We start from the raw sequence: 20,401 nt of genomic DNA, 5'->3' as shown, positions 1-20,401 counted from the left end.
CAGGCTGGAGCAGTAGCACGTTGCACTTGTGAGTTTTTCAAGACCCCTTTAATCCCCAGAGGGAATAAAACTGCCCAAACAAAAAGGCTGCAGCGGGGCTCTCTCCAGCACACCTGTTGTCTCAGCACAGTTCACAGTTACTTACAATGCACACAGCACCTACAAAAGCATCACGCTCCAACAAGCAAGGAAAACAAATCCACCACGCTGCAAAGGGCTCCTAGCTCTCACTAGGCGACGCCTGCTCCGTGTACAGAGCACGCACAGAAACTGCACCTCAGCTCTTCCCCATTTATCCCCCCACCATTTCTACAGGCATCTAGAGACATTGTGCAAAGGTCTCACGGAGAAGACAGGATGTACAGGAGATTTCTCACTTCTCTGGTGCGAGAACACTGCTTCTCGAGATGAGAAATATTTTTCAAACAAGCACCAATCAACCATTGTAACTAACAACTGAAATAGCATTTCCCCTGAAAAAAAAAAAAAAAAAAAAAAAAAAGCCTGTCCAAGGACCTCTCCTCACACACTTGCCAAAAAGGCCAAAAACATCATTCCACTAGGCAGGCTTACTGACAGAACAGCAGGCTTCCCTTCACCGTGCATCACGTGGACACAAACAGGCTGTTGGTGCAGGGAAGGCAACTTCACCTGAGCATCTCACCACAGACGTTCCCTCCGCTCTGCTTTCCTGCCAAGATACAAGGAGAAAAGCCTCAGCTCATCCAAGCAACAACTGGAAACAACTCCAGAAAATTCTCCATTCCAAAGCACTTCCTGCAGAGGTACAAAGGAGTCCGCCAAAGGGAACACGTGCTCACGCTGTGGCCTTCGGAGAAACACGCTGCCTTTGTGCTCCTGGTTCCCCAGGGCTCTTCTTCATCACCTTCTGGGCACAGCACAATAGCTTTTCTTGTACAAATCTAGGCCCTACGTATCTTCCTCCACCCCAAAAGAAAGTCCGACATAGAGCTGCGGCGCAGAGATTGGATGCTGACAAGAGCACTAGAAGAGCAGAACAGGGGAAGAGCACATACAGACAAGGCAGAAATAAAGAAGAGCAGCAGAGAAGAAAAAGAAGAAAGGATGCAGGTAAGAAAGAAGTGCAGAAGATGAAAAGCGCAAGAGAGAAAACGGTTGGATCCAGGCAAGACAGCAGAGCAATGAGGAGATGAGCAGAAGAGGAGGAGAGCAGGAGAATAAAAGAGAGGATGAAGGTAAGAAAGACCTGCAGACGGGGAGAAGAGCAGAAAGGGAGATGAGCCAAGACAGCTAAGGCAGAAAAGCAGAAGTGGAGAGGAGCTGAAGAGAAGAAGAGAGAATACGGGTATGGCAGAAGTACAGAAGATGGGAAGACAGGACACGGGTCCGTGAGAAGCGCAGAAACGAAAAAGAACAGAAGGGAGGAAGAGAGCACAGAAGAGCAGAGAAGGAAAAGAGCTGTGAAGTAGAAGAGCAGAGAGTGGTCAGAACAGAAGAACCGTAGAGCGCAAGATGTGCAAAGAGGATACAGTTAAGTCAGAAGAGTGGATGAGGAGAACAAGAGGAGAAGAGAGGATACGGGTAAGAAAAAAGAAAAGCAGAAGAGGAGTACAGATGCAGGAGAGGACTCAGGATACAAGGAAGAAAGAACAGCAGATGAGCAGAAAAAAAGAGGATAACACTCAGGGAGAAGAGCTGAAGAGTAGATGAGGAAGAGAGCAGAAAGGGGAAGCACGGAAGAGGGAAGAGCAGAAAAGACAATGCTGTCTCTTCTGTCCTCGCTAGCAATGCCCCCAAGAGACAGCCAAAGCCAGGAGAAAAAGTCCACGGTTTAAAGTTAGTGATGTTCTCCGAGGCACAAAGGACCAGTTCACAGTAACAAGCTCGGCATACGCTGCACGGGCACTGACTCATTCCTGCACTGTTCTCAGCTAAACCAGGGCTGTCCCACAGAAATCCCTCCTTTTCATTGTTACCATAGGTCTAACTGGCCTACCACGGCCGCTACCACTTTCAAGAACTCGTAACTAATGCTGGCACTTTAAGTTCTTAGCCATGGCCTGGATAAACACAATTTTGGGCGGTGACGACTGGAAATCGCTTGGACGGGAGGGGAAACCATCCCTGGGGTGAGAACTCACTGCAGGGATGGCAAATCCCCACTGGGACGGGCAGACCCTTGGCAAGGAAGAGCACTGGGCTGCCAAATGCCCATCGGGATGGTCACTGATCATCGGGATGGGAAACAACTGGCATGGGAAGGATGTTTGGGTACGAAAAGTCAAATCATCGCAAGCCTGGGGGAAAGGGGCTGACCCCAACGGTCACGGAACCCCCCTGGGGGGAGGGGCTCCCCCAACTGCCACTCTCCAGCTGTCATGGCAGGTAAGGCAGCGGGCTCCCCCTGCTCTGATGCTCCAGCTGACCCCAGTGCCCCAGATCTCACCCCAGCGCACCAGATCTCACCCCTGTGACCCTCGATCGCACCCCAGCGCACCAGATCTCACCCGTGTGACCCTCGATCGCACCCCAGCGCCCCAGACCTCACCCCTGTGACCCCCGATCGCACCCCAGCACCCCAGACCTCACCCTTATGACTCCAGATCGCACCCCAGCGCACCAGATCTCTCTCACCCCTGTGACTCCAGATCTCAGCCCAGGGCCCCAGATCTCATCCCTGTGACCCCAGATCTCAGCCCCGCGCACCAGATCTCAGCCCAGGGCCCCAGATCTCACCCCAGCACACCTGATCTCATCCCTGTGACCACAGATCGCACCCCAGCGCCCCAGATCCCTCTCCTCTCACCCGGATCTCACCCCAGTGCCCCGGCTCTCAGCCCAGTGCCCCTTCTGGCATTTCTCCACAGAGAGATTCCCTCGACGAGCGCTGACGGTGCCTCTGACACCCGACGCCATTTTCGTTGAAGCGACTGTGCCGCCACCGGACCCCGCCTGGATGCAGCCCACCGTCCGCGGACCAATGCCGGTACCACCCCAACCCTCCCCTGTCCCCACTGCCACCTACCTGGCACCTCAGGCCTCTGTCTGGCCTGGGGGACCAGGTGTCTGGGGACAGGCAGCGCAGCTCCCACCTGGGGGGCTGCCCCCAACCCCGGCTCAGCTGCCACCTGGGGGCCTGACCCCAGCTGCGGGGCTGCACTTACCGGTGCTGCTGCTCCTACCTGGGGGGCTGCACCCAGCTATGGCTTCCCCCACCGCCCCTGCTCCCTGCTCGGGATATCCCCTGCTGGCAGGGATGCTGCTGCCCCAGCAGCCCATGGGGCTGTGGCCTGGGGCCGTGCTCCTCCACGGGGAGCCCCCGCAGCCCGCAGGCACCTGCCTGCCGCAGGCCCCCGCCCGCCCCGGCCCCCCACCCGTTCTTTTGCAGGTACCCTCCCTGCAGCAGCAGGTGCTCCCCGTGCCCTGCACCCTGCCTGACACCTGGGAGGCGCCGATGGGGCCCTTCCAAGACGCCGTGGTGCTCTCGGAGGACCGGGGGCACCCTGCGCCCACTGACGTGTGCCCCCATCCCGCCACGGCTCCGCTCACCTGCAGCGCTGCCACGCTGGAACCAGGCGGTGAGTTCAGGGGCTGCGGAGCGGGCGGCACGCTGTCCGCACCGGCTGGCTGTGGGAAAGCTGGCATTGCTCCACCGGGGATGTTCTTGCTTTTCCAGCAGTGACAACGAGCGCAGACACCCCGGAGGACATCGCGGACGACATCGAGGAGCTCCTCATGTGGATCAACGAGGGTGAGTTTGGGGGCAGCACAGCTGGCGGGGGGGTGTTCGCACCGAGTGGGCGCGGGAAAGCTGGCATTGCCCCACTGGGGATTTTTTCCTTTTCCAGAAGTGACGGCCAACACAGGCATCCTGGACGACACCGCAGACATGGATGACCTGCTCACGTGGATCAACAACGGTGAGTCTGGGAGCAGCACAGCTGCTGGGCGGCTGTCTGCGCCGAGTGGCCGTGGGAAAGCTGGCATTGCCCCACTGGGGATTTCTTCCCTTTTCCAGAAGAGAGACCCAGCACCAACACTCTTGCTGACGATGCGGAAATTGACCATTTCCTCAACTGGATTGATGGTGAGTTTGTGGTCTGCAGAGATGGCGGGTCCGTGTCCACACTGAGCTGGCGTGGGAAGGCTGCCATCATTGTTCTGGGGGATGTTCCGCTTTTCCAGAAGCAGCCAGCGCTCCGGACAGCTGCAAAAGCAAAGACCTGATGCAGTGCATCACTGCCACGGAGCGACTGAGCCCAGATGTCTCCAGCAGCTTCGACTCCTGCTCTTCCATCGCAGAGCTGCCTGACTCCCCCAGGGCCAGCAGGGAGCTCAGCAACGAGACAGATGCTGAATCTGGGCTCCGCACCAACTCGCTCCCGCAGAAGACAGCATCCCCGGAGTTGCCTGTGCCGACCCCCCTGGCTGCCCCAGCACCTCTGGCGCCCCTCACTGCACACCTGATGGCAGAGGTGCAGCGGAGGCAGCCCCGGGTGATTCTCACCCGTCTGCCACTGCCAAACCCACTGGCTGCCTCCGCACCACCGTCGCCCACCGCGGCACACCTGATGGCAGAGGTGCTGCGGAGGCAGCCCCGGGTGATTCTCACCCGCCTGGCACTGCCACCCGGATGCATCTCCTGCCGGGTGGCAGACAAACACCAGGGGGACAGCATTGAGACAGCCAAGCGCCCCGTGCCTCCTTTGCCGCAAACTGGACAGCTCCTGGAAGAGGCGCAGCAGGAACAGCCCCGCGTGGTTCTCACGCGCCTCGCACTGCCACCCGGATGCATCTCCTGCCGGCTGGCAGACAAGCACCGCGGGGACAGCACCGAGCCACCCAGGTGCCCAACGCCCGCCTGCACCACCACCAAACGCAAGAGCACCGGGCACAAGCAGCACGCTGGCAGCATCCCAGCCGCAAAGAGGAAGCTGCCGCGCTGCCAGGATGTTCCAGGCCACAAACATCGGCGCTAGGCAAAGCTGGCTGTGGCAGCACGGCGGCCAGCAGGAGCACTCAGGCTGGTTTCTTGGCACACTCCCGCTCCGGCCACTGTTGGGGTGTGATGGGCACCACTTGGTGCAGCAGGAGACGTGGCCGTAGCCGATGAATATGGCTCCCTGTAGCCCTGGGCTCCTCGCTGGCCCCCACGACACCCAGAGAGCAGCGGCAGCGTTCCAGGGGCACCAGCACCGGCGCCAGCCCTACCCCTCCCAAACTGGGCTGTCCACAAGCGACGTCTTGGACTGGGGCAATGTGGGACTCTGAAGCTGATGGACTGCAAAAGTCTTGGACTGTCAAAGCTTTGGGCTGGGAAATGTTGCTTGGGGGGTGGGAAATGGTTGGGGGGTGGGAATGGCTGGGGTGGGGAAGGGTTGGGGGTGGGAATCGCGAGTGGGAATGGGGGTGGGGGGAGGGATGATTGCGGGTGGGAATTGCGGGTGGGAATGGCTGGGGGGAGGGAATGGCTGCGGGTGGGAATTGCGGGTGGGAATTCTTGGGGTGGGGAATGGCTGTGGGTGGGCATTTTGGGGCGGTGGGATCTTTTTGGAGTGGGAAATGAAATGGCTGTACTGTGATATTGTTGGGGTGGGAAATGACTGGGGTGAGAACTGGCTGCGGTGGGAGATGGCTGGCATCAAAAATTCTTGTACTCCGTAACTGCTGGCACTGGGGATGTGGGGAGGGGGAGGGACTTTTGTGGGGTGGCAATTCTGAGTGAGAAATTGTACTCTGATACAATGTTATATTCCAAAATCGTTGGAACTGGGAGGAAAGAATTACTGGGGTGGGAATGTTGGGGGCTGGGAAGTTTTTTGGACGGGGAGGAAACTGTTGGTGGGAGGGAGCGGGGGGGTGAGAACTTGATCGGGGGGTGGGAAACTGATTAGAGGGTGGGAATTTTAGGGGGTGGGATCAGCAACTATTGTTAGGGTGGGAAATGGTTGGGAATATTGTCATTTATTTACTCTTTTGTACGTTTAACTATTAAATGGTTTGCGTTCGCTTTGCTACACCTCTGCCTGCAGTCGTTCATGCAGCACCAACGCCCCCCCAGGCCTCCGTGCCCACCTCTGGGGATGTTGGGGTGGCTGCAGGGAGCCAAGAGCTGCAGCTCCTCCACACTGAACATCTCTAGCACAATCGCTGCTGTCATCATCTCTGCTGCCTTGTTTTGTTCCTGGGGAAGGAGATGGTCACGTACTGAGCAATGGGGGTGTTGAACTGGGGGCACTGGGCAGTACTGGTGGCACTGGGAGGTCCACTGCGGGGCACTGGGAGGCTAGCGAGGGCCGCACACAGCACTGGGGTGGCTCCAGGCAGCACTGGGGGGCACTGACTTTGCACAAGGAGAGTCCAGACAACGCCGAGAGGCAATGGGACCTTAGTGGGGAACTGCAAAGAGCACCAGGGGGCACCGGAGAGCTTTGGACGGCACTTGTGGGGTTGGAGGGGGCTCAAACAGAACCCAGGTGGCACATTTTAACTAACCTCACTCATTTCCTCTTCTGCAACATCTCACCCAAGGCATTCAACAAGCTCTTCTTTCCATGCGGGGAGACTTTCTCCTTGGGGCTGACCTTCCCCCCCCACGCCCCCTCCCCGTGCTGCCTGTCTCTCCCCTGGCTGCTATGTTCCATGCATTCCCACCCTGATGCTCTCACTCAGTGACACGTTTGTCACCCACACGCTCACCATGGGTCCTGAGGAGGGTTGGCGGGTGTCCAGTGAAAGCGACCCCAGTGACAGCCCTGGTCCCGAGCCCTAGAAGACACAGATCCTGGAAAACCACCCTCAGTGCTGCTTCATCTCATCACCTTGGCACTCCACTTGGGGGCTCTGAGGAAGCTAACTGCTTCCCCTGATGTTTCAAGCTGGTGCTACCCATGCTTGCTGATGATGCTTCACGCTCTGGCACAGCCGCCTGTAAAGCTTAAATCTGCTCTGCACCCTCGCTTAAAGTCACATCTTTTTCAACCAGTTCCAGTACTCTCAGAAGTAGAAAACCAAAGGGATGTTCCAGTGGAACGGCACTAGCTCAAACACCTTCCCTCACTGCTGCTCCCAGGACCCCCAGCACTCCTTTTGCCCCGCCTGCACAACGCTTCTTTCTCTGTCCGCGCGCTCCTGGCAACAGAAATTCCACCAACAGCCCTCAACAAAACTGCTCTCTTCCAAACACTCAGGGCATCTAACGAGCCCACGCGGCGGCTGCCAAAAGAGCAGCTTCTGGAAGAGACGGGGACACTGAAGGCAGTAAAGAAGAAAAGGAAAAAAAAAAAAAAAAAAGAAAAGTCATTAAAGAGCAACAAAACCTGAGAACATCATCCCCTCAGTTGGCTAGAGATTGCTTTGCAAGCACACACCTGCCTGCCACTGCTAACCAAGCAACCACCTCCCGGCCTTCGCTTCACAAGCAATCACCTGCCTGCCTGCCACTGCTTTGCAAGAACCCATCTGCCTGCCTTTGCTAAGCAAGCACACGTCTCCCTGCCTTTGCTTCACAGCCATGCACCTGCCTGCCTTTTCGAAGCAAGCATGCATCCATCTACCTGCCGTTCCTTCATATGCACCTGCCTGCCTTTGCTATGCAAGCATGCACCTGCACGCCTTTGCTAAGCAAGCAAGCACACCCATACCTGCCTTTGCCTCACAAACGTACCCCTACCTGCCTTTGCCTCACAAGCACCTGCCCGCCTTTGCTTTCGATGCGTGCACATGCTTCCCTCTGCTTCCCTCTGCAAGCACACACACGCCTTTGCTTTGCACACACCTGCCTGCCTTTGCTTCTCAAGCACATTCCATTCTGTGGCCCAGGAAGAGGTCTGTTCTCTCTTCATTACCAGTGCCTCTGTACACACTGAAAACCAGGAGGAAGAGGCCATGATAGAAAGTCAGAGAGATTCCTGGAGCACAAGGGACCGTTTCACAGGAACAAGCCCCCCGCCGCCTACGTGAACACTGTTCCACTCCTGTCAGCCAAGTCAGGGATGCCCCACACACATTCACTTTCACTGTTAACACTCTCTCACTGTTAACTCACATTGTTAACTAGCAATAGGACTGGAGGGAACGGCCTCCATTTGAGCCGGGGGAGATTCAGGCTGGATGGTAGGAAATACTGCTTTTCCAAAAGAGTGGCTGGGCGCTGCAAAGGGCTGCCCAGGGAGTTGGTGGAGTCACTCACCCTGGAGGTGTTCGAGGAACGGTTAGACGCTGTGTCGAGGGACATGGATGAGTGAGAACTATTGATGATAGGTGGATGGTTGGACTGCTGATCTCGTAGGTCTCTTCCAACCTTGGCGATACTAGGATTCTGAGATCTTGCTACCTGGCCTACCGTGCCTGTTACCATCTTCCGAACCTGCCACTTCACACTGGCAGATGAATTTCTCACCTACTTTCCTCCCTGCCCCAATGGGAGGAAAGGCATCATCTCCACTTGACAGGCTGGAGCAGTAGCACGTTGCACTTGTGAGTTTTTCAAGACCCCTTTAATCCCCAGAGGGAATAAAACTGCCCAAACAAAAAGGCTGCAGCGGGGCTCTCTCCAGCACACCTGTTGTCTCAGCACAGTTCACAGTTACTTACAATGCACACAGCACCTACAAAAGCATCACGCTCCAACAAGCAAGGAAAACAAATCCACCACGCTGCAAAGGGCCCCTAGCTCTCACTAGGCGACGCCTGCTCCGTGTACAGAGCACGCACAGAAACTGCACCTCAGCTCTTCCCCATTTATCCCCCCACCATTTCTACAGGCATCTAGAGACATTGTGCAAAGGTCTCACGGAGAAGACAGGATGTACAGGAGATTTCTCACTTCTCTGGTGCGAGAACACTGCTTCTCGAGATGAGAAATATTTTTCAAACAAGCACCAATCAACCATTGTAACTAACAACTGAAATAGCATTTCCCCTGAAAAAAAAAAAAAAAAAAAAAAAAAAGCCTGTCCAAGGACCTCTCCTCACACACTTGCCAAAAAGGCCAAAAACATCATTCCACTAGGCAGGCTTACTGACAGAACAGCAGGCTTCCCTTCACCGTGCATCACGTGGACACAAACAGGCTGTTGGTGCACGGAAGGCAACTTCACCTGAGCATCTCACCACAGACGTTCCCTCCGCTCTGCTTTCCTGCCAAGATACAAGGAGAAAAGCCTCAGCTCATCCAAGCAACAACTGGAAACAACTCCAGAAAATTCTCCATTCCAAAGCACTTCCTGCAGAGGTACAAAGGAGTCCGCCAAAGGGAACACGTGCTCACGCTGTGGCCTTCGGAGAAACACGCTGCCTTTGTGCTCCTGGTTCCCCAGGGCTCTTCTTCATCACCTTCTGGGCACAGCACAATAGCTTTTCTTGTACAAATCTAGGCCCTACGTATCTTCCTCCACCCCAAAAGAAAGTCCGACATAGAGCTGCGGCGCAGAGATTGGATGCTGACAAGAGCACTAGAAGAGCAGAACAGGGGAAGAGCACATACAGACAAGGCAGAAATAAAGAAGAGCAGCAGAGAAGAAAAAGAAGAAAGGATGCAGGTAAGAAAGAAGTGCAGAAGATGAAAAGCGCAAGAGAGAAAACGGTTGGATCCAGGCAAGACAGCAGAGCAATGAGGAGATGAGCAGAAGAGGAGGAGAGCAGGAGAATAAAAGAGAGGATGAAGGTAAGAAAGACCTGCAGACGGGGAGAAGAGCAGAAAGGGAGATGAGCCAAGACAGCTAAGGCAGAAAAGCAGAAGTGGAGAGGAGCTGAAGAGAAGAAGAGAGAATACGGGTATGGCAGAAGTACAGAAGATGGGAAGACAGGACACGGGTCCGTGAGAAGCGCAGAAACGAAAAAGAACAGAAGGGAGGAAGAGAGCACAGAAGAGCAGAGAAGGAAAAGAGCTGTGAAGTAGAAGAGCAGAGAGTGGTCAGAACAGAAGAACCGTAGAGCGCAAGATGTGCAAAGAGGATACAGTTAAGTCAGAAGAGTGGATGAGGAGAACAAGAGGAGAAGAGAGGATACGGGTAAGAAAAAAGAAAAGCAGAAGAGGAGTACAGATGCAGGAGAGGACTCAGGATACAAGGAAGAAAGAACAGCAGATGAGCAGAAAAAAAGAGGATAACACTCAGGGAGAAGAGCTGAAGAGTAGATGAGGAAGAGAGCAGAAAGGGGAAGCACGGAAGAGGGAAGAGCAGAAAAGACAATGCTGTCTCTTCTGTCCTCGCTAGCAATGCCCCCAAGAGACAGCCAAAGCCAGGAGAAAAAGTCCACGGTTTAAAGTTAGTGATGTTCTCCGAGGCACAAAGGACCAGTTCACAGTAACAAGCTCGGCATACGCTGCACGGGCACTGACTCATTCCTGCACTGTTCTCAGCTAAACCAGGGCTGTCCCACAGAAATCCCTCCTTTTCATTGTTACCATAGGTCTAACTGGCCTACCACGGCCGCTACCACTTTCAAGAACTCGTAACTAATGCTGGCACTTTAAGTTCTTAGCCATGGCCTGGATAAACACAATTTTGGGCGGTGACGACTGGAAATCGCTTGGACGGGAGGGGAAACCATCCCTGGGGTGAGAACTCACTGCAGGGATGGCAAATCCCCACTGGGACGGGCAGACCCTTGGCAAGGAAGAGCACTGGGCTGCCAAATGCCCATCGGGATGGTCACTGATCATCGGGATGGGAAACAACTGGCATGGGAAGGATGTTTGGGTACGAAAAGTCAAATCATCGCAAGCCTGGGGGAAAGGGGCTGACCCCAACGGTCACGGAACCCCCCTGGGGGGAGGGGCTCCCCCAACTGCCACTCTCCAGCTGTCATGGCAGGTAAGGCAGCGGGCTCCCCCTGCTCTGATGCTCCAGCTGACCCCAGTGCCCCAGATCTCACCCCAGCGCACCAGATCTCACCCCTGTGACCCTCGATCGCACCCCAGCGCACCAGATCTCACCCGTGTGACCCTCGATCGCACCCCAGCGCCCCAGACCTCACCCCTGTGACCCTCGATCGCACCCCAGCACCCCAGACCTCACCCTTATGACTCCAGATCGCACCCCAGCGCACCAGATCTCTCTCACCCCTGTGACTCCAGATCTCAGCCCAGGGCCCCAGATCTCATCCCTGTGACCCCAGATCTCAGCCCCGCGCACCAGATCTCAGCCCAGGGCCCCAGATCTCACCCCAGCACACCTGATCTCATCCCTGTGACCACAGATCGCACCCCAGCGCCCCAGATCCCTCTCCTCTCACCCGGATCTCACCCCAGTGCCCCGGCTCTCAGCCCAGTGCCCCTTCTGGCATTTCTCCAAAGAGAGATTCCCTCGACGAGCGCTGACGGTGCCTCTGACACCCGACGCCATTTTCGTTGAAGCGACTGTGCCGCCACCGGACCCCGCCTGGATGCAGCCCACCGTCCGCGGACCAATGCCGGTACCACCCCAACCCTCCCCTGTCCCCACTGCCACCTACCTGGCACCTCAGGCCTCTGTCTGGCCTGGGGGACCAGGTGTCTGGGGACAGGCAGCGCAGCTCCCACCTGGGGGGCTGCCCCCAACCCCGGCTCAGCTGCCACCTGGGGGCCTGACCCCAGCTGCGGGGCTGCACTTACCGGTGCTGCTGCTCCTACCTGGGGGGCTGCACCCAGCTATGGCTTCCCCCACCGCCCCTGCTCCCTGCTCGGGATATCCCCTGCTGGCAGGGATGCTGCTGCCCCAGCAGCCCATGGGGCTGTGGCCTGGGGCCGTGCTCCTCCACGGGGAGCCCCCGCAGCCCGCAGGCACCTGCCTGCCGCAGGCCCCCGCCCGCCCCGGCCCCCCACCCGTTCTTTTGCAGGTACCCTCCCTGCAGCAGCAGGTGCTCCCCGTGCCCTGCACCCTGCCTGACACCTGGGAGGCGCCGATGGGGCCCTTCCAAGACGCCGTGGTGCTCTCGGAGGACCGGGGGCACCCTGCGCCCACTGACGTGTGCCCCCATCCCGCCACGGCTCCGCTCACCTGCAGCGCTGCCACGCTGGAACCAGGCGGTGAGTTCAGGGGCTGCGGAGCGGGCGGCACGCTGTCCGCACCGGCTGGCTGTGGGAAAGCTGGCATTGCTCCACCGGGGATGTTCTTGCTTTTCCAGCAGTGACAACGAGCGCAGACACCCCGGAGGACATCGCGGACGACATCGAGGAGCTCCTCATGTGGATCAACGAGGGTGAGTTTGGGGGCAGCACAGCTGGCGGGGGGGTGTTCGCACCGAGTGGGCGCGGGAAAGCTGGCATTGCCCCACTGGGGATTTTTTCCTTTTCCAGAAGTGACGGCCAACACAGGCATCCTGGACGACACCGCAGACATGGATGACCTGCTCACGTGGATCAACAACGGTGAGTCTGGGAGCAGCACAGCTGCTGGGCGGCTGTCTGCGCCGAGTGGCCGTGGGAAAGCTGGCATTGCCCCACTGGGGATTTCTTCCCTTTTCCAGAAGAGAGACCCAGCACCAACACTCTTGCTGACGATGCGGAAATTGACCATTTCCTCAACTGGATTGATGGTGAGTTTGTGGTCTGCAGAGATGGCGGGTCCGTGTCCACACTGAGCTGGCGTGGGAAGGCTGCCATCATTGTTCTGGGGGATGTTCCGCTTTTCCAGAAGCAGCCAGCGCTCCGGACAGCTGCAAAAGCAAAGACCTGATGCAGTGCATCACTGCCACGGAGCGACTGAGCCCAGATGTCTCCAGCAGCTTCGACTCCTGCTCTTCCATCGCAGAGCTGCCTGACTCCCCCAGGGCCAGCAGGGAGCTCAGCAACGAGACAGATGCTGAATCTGGGCTCCGCACCAACTCGCTCCCGCAGAAGACAGCATCCCCGGAGTTGCCTGTGCCGACCCCCCTGGCTGCCCCAGCACCTCTGGCGCCCCTCACTGCACACCTGATGGCAGAGGTGCAGCGGAGGCAGCCCCGGGTGATTCTCACCCGTCTGCCACTGCCAAACCCACTGGCTGCCTCCGCACCACCGTCGCCCACCGCGGCACACCTGATGGCAGAGGTGCTGCGGAGGCAGCCCCGGGTGATTCTCACCCGCCTGGCACTGCCACCCGGATGCATCTCCTGCCGGGTGGCAGACAAACACCAGGGGGACAGCATTGAGACAGCCAAGCGCCCCGTGCCTCCTTTGCCGCAAACTGGACAGCTCCTGGAAGAGGCGCAGCAGGAACAGCCCCGCGTGGTTCTCACGCGCCTCGCACTGCCACCCGGATGCATCTCCTGCCGGCTGGCAGACAAGCACCGCGGGGACAGCACCGAGCCACCCAGGTGCCCAACGCCCGCCTGCACCACCACCAAACGCAAGAGCACCGGGCACAAGCAGCACGCTGGCAGCATCCCAGCCGCAAAGAGGAAGCTGCCGCGCTGCCAGGATGTTCCAGGCCACAAACATCGGCGCTAGGCAAAGCTGGCTGTGGCAGCACGGCGGCCAGCAGGAGCACTCAGGCTGGTTTCTTGGCACACTCCCGCTCCGGCCACTGTTGGGGTGTGATGGGCACCACTTGGTGCAGCAGGAGACGTGGCCGTAGCCGATGAATATGGCTCCCTGTAGCCCTGGGCTCCTCGCTGGCCCCCACGACACCCAGAGAGCAGCGGCAGCGTTCCAGGGGCACCAGCACCGGCGCCAGCCCTACCCCTCCCAAACTGGGCTGTCCACAAGCGGCGTCTTGGACTGGGGCAATGTGGGACTCTGAAGCTGATGGACTGCAAAAGTCTTGGACTGTCAAAGCTTTGGGCTGGGAAATGTTGCTTGGGGGGTGGGAAATGGTTGGGGGGTGGGAATGGCTGGGGTGGGGAAGGGTTGGGGGTGGGAATCGCGAGTGGGAATGGGGGTGGGGGGAGGGATGATTGCGGGTGGGAATTGCGGGTGGGAATGGCTGGGGGGAGGGAATGGCTGCGGGTGGGAATTGCGGGTGGGAATTCTTGGGGTGGGGAATGGCTGTGGGTGGGCATTTTGGGGCGGTGGGATCTTTTTGGAGTGGGAAATGAAATGGCTGTACTGTGATATTGTTGGGGTGGGAAATGACTGGGGTGAGAACTGGCTGCGGTGGGAGATGGCTGGCATCAAAAATTCTTGTACTCCGTAACTGCTGGCACTGGGGATGTGGGGAGGGGGAGGGACTTTTGTGGGGTGGCAATTCTGAGTGAGAAATTGTACTCTGATACAATGTTATACTCCAAAATCGTTGGAACTGGGAGGAAAGAATTACTGGGGTGGGAATGTTGGGGGCTGGGAAGTTTTTTGGACGGGGAGGAAACTGTTGGTGGGAGGGAGCGGGGGGGTGAGAACTTGATTGGGGGGTGGGAAACTGATTAGAGGGTGGGAATTTTAGGGGGTGGGATCAGCAACTATTGTTAGGGTGGGAAATGGTTGGGAATATTGTCATTTATTTACTCTTTTGTACGTTTAACTATTAAATGGTTTGCGTTCGCTTTGCTACACCTCTGCCTGCAGTCGTTCATGCAGCACCAACGCCCCCCCAGGCCTCCGTGCCCACCTCTGGGGATGTTGGGGTGGCTGCAGGGAGCCAAGAGCTGCAGCTCCTCCACACTGAACATCTCTAGCACAATCGCTGCTGTCATCATCTCTGCTGCCTTGTTTTGTTCCTGGGGAAGGAGATGGTCACGTACTGAGCAATGGGGGTGTTGAACTGGGGGCACTGGGCAGTACTGGTGGCACTGGGAGGTCCACTGCGGGGCACTGGGAGGCTAGCGAGGGCCGCACACAGCACTGGGGTGGCTCCAGGCAGCACTGGGGGGCACTGACTTTGCACAAGGAGAGTCCAGACAACGCCGAGAGGCAATGGGACCTTAGTGGGGAACTGCAAAGAGCACCAGGGGGCACCGGAGAGCTTTGGACGGCACTTGTGGGGTTGGAGGGGGCTCAAACAGAACCCAGGTGGCACATTTTAACTAACCTCACTCATTTCCTCTTCTGCAACATCTCACCCAAGGCATTCAACAAGCTCTTCTTTCCATGCGGGGAGACTTTCTCCTTGGGGCTGACCTTCCCCCCCCACGCCCCCTCCCCGTGCTGCCTGTCTCTCCCCTGGCTGCTATGTTCCATGCATTCCCACCCTGATGCTCTCACTCAGTGACACGTTTGTCACCCACACGCTCACCATGGGTCCTGAGGAGGGTTGGCGGGTGTCCAGTGAAAGCGACCCCAGTGACAGCCCTGGTCCCGAGCCCTAGAAGACACAGATCCTGGAAAACCACCCTCAGTGCTGCTTCATCTCATCACCTTGGCACTCCACTTGGGGGCTCTGAGGAAGCTAACTGCTTCCCCTGATGTTTCAAGCTGGTGCTACCCATGCTTGCTGATGATGCTTCACGCTCTGGCACAGCCGCCTGTAAAGCTTAAATCTGCTCTGCACCCTCGCTTAAAGTCACATCTTTTTCAACCAGTTCCAGTACTCTCAGAAGTAGAAAACCAAAGGGATGTTCCAGTGGAACGGCACTAGCTCAAACACCTTCCCTCGCTTCTGCTCCCAGGACCCCCAGCACTCCTTTTGCCCCGCCTGCACAACGCTTCTTTCTCTGTCCGCGCGCTCCTGGCAACAGAAATTCCACCAACAGCCCTCAACAAAACTGCTCTCTTCCAAACACTCAGGGCATCTAACGAGCCCACGCGGCGGCTGCCAAAAGAGCAGCTTCTGGAAGAGACGGGGACACTGAAGGCAGTAAAGAAGAAAAGGAAAAAAAAAAAAAAAAAGAAAAGTCATTAAAGAGCAACAAAACCTGAGAACATCATCCCCTCAGTTGGCTAGAGATTGCTTTGCAAGCACACACCTGCCTGCCACTGCTAACCAAGCAACCACCTCCCGGCCTTCGCTTCACAAGCAATCACCTGCCTGCCTGCCACTGCTTTGCAAGAACCCATCTGCCTGCCTTTGCTAAGCAAGCACACGTCTCCCTGCCTTTGCTTCACAGCCATGCACCTGCCTGCCTTTTCGAAGCAAGCATGCATCCATCTACCTGCCGTTCCTTCATATGCACCTGCCTGCCTTTGCTATGCAAGCATGCACCTGCACGCCTTTGCTAAGCAAGCAAGCACACCCATACCTGCCTTTGCCTCACAAACGTACCCCTACCTGCCTTTGCCTCACAAGCACCTGCCCGCCTTTGCTTTCGATGCGTGCACATGCTTCCCTCTGCTTCCCTCTGCAAGCACACACACGCCTTTGCTTTGCACACACCTGCCTGCCTTTGCTTCTCAAGCACATTCCATTCTGTGGCCCAGGAAGAGGTCTGTTCTCTCTTCATTACCAGTGCCTCTGTACACACTGAAAACCAGGAGGAAGAGGCCATGATAGAAAGTCAGAGAGATTCCTGGAGCACAAGGGACCGTTTCACAGGAACAAGCCCCCCGCCGCCTACGTGAACACTGTTCCACTCCTGTCAGCCAAGTCAGGGATGCCCCACACACATTCACTTTCACTGTTAACACTCTCTCACTGTTAACTCACATTGTTAACTAGCAATAGGACTGGAGGGAACGGCCTCCATTTGAGCCGGGGGAGATTCAGGCTGGATGGTAGGAAATACTGCTTTTCCAAAAGAGTGGCTGGGCGCTGCAAAGGGCTGCCCAGGGAGTTGGTGGAGTCACTCACCCTGGAGGTGTTCGAGGAACGGTTAGACGCTGTGTCGAGGGACATGGATGAGTGAGAACTATTGATGATAGGTGGATGGTTGGACTGCTGATCTCGTAGGTCTCTTCCAACCTTGGCGATACTAGGATTCTGAGATCTTGCTACCTGGCCTACCGTGCCTGTTACCATCTTCCGAACCTGCCACTTCACACTGGCAGATGAATTTCTCACCTACTTTCCTCCCTGCCCCAATGGGAGGAAAGGCATCATCTCCACTTGACAGGCTGGAGCAGTAGCACGTTGCACTTGTGAGTTTTTCAAGACCCCTTTAATCCCCAGAGGGAATAAAACTGCCCAAACAAAAAGGCTGCAGCGGGGCTCTCTCCAGCACACCTGTTGTCTCAGCACAGTTCACAGTTACTTACAATGCACACAGCACCTACAAAAGCATCACGCTCCAACAAGCAAGGAAAACAAATCCACCACGCTGCAAAGGGCCCCTAGCTCTCACTAGGCGACGCCTGCTCCGTGTACAGAGCACGCACAGAAACTGCACCTCAGCTCTTCCCCATTTATCCCCCCACCATTTCTACAGGCATCTAGAGACATTGTGCAAAGGTCTCACGGAGAAGACAGGATGTACAGGAGATTTCTCACTTCTCTGGTGCGAGAACACTGCTTCTCGAGATGAGAAATATTTTTCAAACAAGCACCAATCAACCATTGTAACTAACAACTGAAATAGCATTTCCCCTGAAAAAAAAAAAAAAAAAAAAAAAAAGCCTGTCCAAGGACCTCTCCTCACACACTTGCCAAAAAGGCCAAAAACATCATTCCACTAGGCAGGCTTACTGACAGAACAGCAGGCTTCCCTTCACCGTGCATCACGTGGACACAAACAGGCTGTTGGTGCACGGAAGGCAACTTCACCTGAGCATCTCACCACAGACGTTCCCTCCGCTCTGCTTTCCTGCCAAGATACAAGGAGAAAAGCCTCAGCTCATCCAAGCAACAACTGGAAACAACTCCAGAAAATTCTCCATTCCAAAGCACTTCCTGCAGAGGTACAAAGGAGTCCGCCAAAGGGAACACGTGCTCACGCTGTGGCCTTCGGAGAAACACGCTGCCTTTGTGCTCCTGGTTCCCCAGGGCTCTTCTTCATCACCTTCTGGGCACAGCACAATAGCTTTTCTTGTACAAATCTAGGCCCTACGTATCTTCCTCCACCCCAAAATAAAGTCCGACATAGAGCTGCGGCGCAGAGATTGGATGCTGACAAGAGCACTAGAAGAGCAGAACAGGGGAAGAGCACATACAGACAAGGCAGAAATAAAGAAGAGCAGCAGAGAAGAAAAAGAAGAAAGGATGCAGGTAAGAAAGAAGTGCAGAAGATGAAAAGCGCAAGAGAGAAAACGGTTGGATCCAGGCAAGACAGCAGAGCAATGAGGAGATGAGCAGAAGAGGAGGAGAGCAGGAGAATAAAAGAGAGGATGAAGGTAAGAAAGACCTGCAGACGGGGAGAAGAGCAGAAAGGGAGATGAGCCAAGACAGCTAAGGCAGAAAAGCAGAAGTGGAGAGGAGCTGAAGAGAAGAAGAGAGAATACGGGTATGGCAGAAGTACAGAAGATGGGAAGACAGGACACGGGTCCGTGAGAAGCGCAGAAACGAAAAAGAACAGAAGGGAGGAAGAGAGCACAGAAGAGCAGAGAAGGAAAAGAGCTGTGAAGTAGAAGAGCAGAGAGTGGTCAGAACAGAAGAACCGTAGAGCGCAAGATGTGCAAAGAGGATACAGTTAAGTCAGAAGAGCGGATGAGGAGAACAAGAGGAGAAGAGAGGATACGGGTAAGAAAAAAGAAAAGCAGAAGAGGAGTACAGATGCAGGAGAGGACTCAGGATACAAGGAAGAAAGAACAGCAGATGAGCAGAAAAAAAGAGGATAACACTCAGGGAGAAGAGCTGAAGAGTAGATGAGGAAGAGAGCAGAAAGGGGAAGCACGGAAGAGGGAAGAGCAGAAAAGACAATGCTGTCTCTTCTGTCCTCGCTAGCAATGCCCCCAAGAGACAGCCAAAGCCAGGAGAAAAAGTCCACGGTTTAAAGTTAGTGATGTTCTCCGAGGCACAAAGGACCAGTTCACAGTAACAAGCTCGGCATACGCTGCACGGGCACTGACTCATTCCTGCACTGTTCTCAGCTAAACCAGGGCTGTCCCACAGAAATCCCTCCTTTTCATTGTTACCATAGGTCTAACTGGCCTACCACGGCCGCTACCACTTTCAAGAACTCGTAACTAATGCTGGCACTTTAAGTTCTTAGCCATGGCCTGGATAAACACAATTTTGGGCGGTGACGACTGGAAATCGCTTGGACGGGAGGGGAAACCATCCCTGGGGTGAGAACTCACTGCAGGGATGGCAAATCCCCACTGGGACGGGCAGACCCTTGGCAAGGAAGAGCACTGGGCTGCCAAATGCCCATCGGGATGGTCACTGATCATCGGGATGGGAAACAACTGGCATGGGAAGGATGTTTGGGTACGAAAAGTCAAATCATCGCAAGCCTGGGGGAAAGGGGCTGACCCCAACGGTCACGGAACCCCCCTGGGGGGAGGGGCTCCCCCAACTGCCACTCTCCAGCTGTCATGGCAGGTAAGGCAGCGGGCTCCCCCTGCTCTGATGCTCCAGCTGACCCCAGTGCCCCAGATCTCACCCCAGCGCACCAGATCTCACCCCTGTGACCCTCGATCGCACCCCAGCGCCCCAGACCTCACCCCTGTGACTCCAGATCTCAGTCCAGGGCCCCAGATCTCTCTCACCCCTGTGACTCCAGATCTCAGCCCAGGGCCCCAGATCTCTCTCACCCCTGTGACTCCAGATCTCAGCCCAGGGCCCCAGATCTCTCTCACCCCTGTGACCCCAGATCTCAGCCCAGGGCCCCAGATCTCTCTCACCCCTGTGACCCCAGATCTCACCCCAGCACACCAGATCTCTCTCACCCCTGTGACTCCAGATCTCAGCCCAGGGCCCCAGATCTCATCCCTGTGACCCCAGATCTCAGCCCCGCGCACCAGCTCTCAGCCCAGGGCCCCAGATCTCACCCCAGCACACCTGATCTCATCCCTGTGACCACAGATCGCACCCCAGCGCCCCAGATCCCTCTCCTCTCACCCGGATCTCACCCCAGTGCCCCGGCTCTCAGCCCAGCGCCCCTTCTGGCATTTCCCCACAGAGAGATTCCCTCGACGAGCGCTGACGGTGCCTCTGACACCCGACGCCATTTTCGTTGAAGCGACTGTGCCGCCACCGGACCCCGCCTGGATGCAGCCCACCGTCCGCGGACCGATGCCGGTACCACCCCAACCCTCCCCTGTCCCCACTGCCACCTACCTGGCACCTCAGGCCTCTGTCTGGCCTGGGGGACCAGGTGTCTGGGGACAGGCAGCGCAGCTCCCACCTGGGGGGCTGCCCCCAACCCCGGCTCAGCTGCCACCTGGGGGCCTGACCCCAGCTGCGGGGCTGCACTTACCGGTGCTGCTGCTCCTACCTGGGGGGCTGCACCCAGCTATGGCTTCCCCCACCGCCCCTGCTCCCTGCTCGGGACATCCCCTGCTGGCAAGGACGCTGCTGCCCCAGCAGCCCATGGGGCTGTGGCCTGGGGCCGTGCTCCTCCACGGGGAGCCCCCGCAGCCCGCAGGCACCTGCCTGCCGCAGGCCCCCGCCCGCCCCGGCCCCCCACCCGTTCTTTTGCAGGTACCCTCCCTGCAGCAGCAGGTGCTCCCCGTGCCCTGCACCCTGCCTGACACCTGGGAGGCGCCGATGGA

General features: G+C 56.9%; 2 protein-coding genes across 2 annotated transcripts; both read left to right on the top strand.

Moving 5' to 3' along the window:
* Nucleotides 1–4,208: 4,208 nt before the first annotated feature.
* On the top strand, nucleotides 4,209–7,280 carry LOC149913793 (uncharacterized). The gene has a single exon (XM_090128625.1). The coding sequence runs from the start codon at nucleotides 4,209–4,211 to the stop codon at nucleotides 4,959–4,961; it is 753 nt and encodes a 250-aa protein (XP_089984751.1). The 3' UTR covers nucleotides 4,962–7,280.
* A 5,360-nt stretch (nucleotides 7,281–12,640) lies between these two features.
* LOC149913792 (uncharacterized) lies at nucleotides 12,641–18,089 on the top strand. The gene has a single exon (XM_090128627.1). The coding sequence runs from the start codon at nucleotides 12,641–12,643 to the stop codon at nucleotides 13,391–13,393; it is 753 nt and encodes a 250-aa protein (XP_089984753.1). The 3' UTR covers nucleotides 13,394–18,089.
* The last annotated feature ends 2,312 nt before the right edge of the window (nucleotides 18,090–20,401 follow it).

The sequence above is a fragment of the Phasianus colchicus genome, chromosome 34 (genome assembly GCF_987193195.1).
Source record: "Phasianus colchicus chromosome 34, bPhaCol1.hap1.1, whole genome shotgun sequence".
In the NCBI taxonomy this organism is placed as follows: domain Eukaryota; kingdom Metazoa; phylum Chordata; class Aves; order Galliformes; family Phasianidae; genus Phasianus; species Phasianus colchicus.
The sequence above is the reverse complement of the archived record's forward strand: the minus strand, read 5'-3'. Positions and strand labels throughout refer to the sequence as shown.

What these genes read in the sequence shown, in the direction of transcription:
- LOC149913792 (XM_090128627.1), top strand. Translation starts at nt 12,641, where the DNA reads ATGCAGTGCATCACTGCCACGGAGCGACTGAGCCCAGATGTCTCCAGC.
- LOC149913793 (XM_090128625.1), top strand. Translation starts at nt 4,209, where the DNA reads ATGCAGTGCATCACTGCCACGGAGCGACTGAGCCCAGATGTCTCCAGC.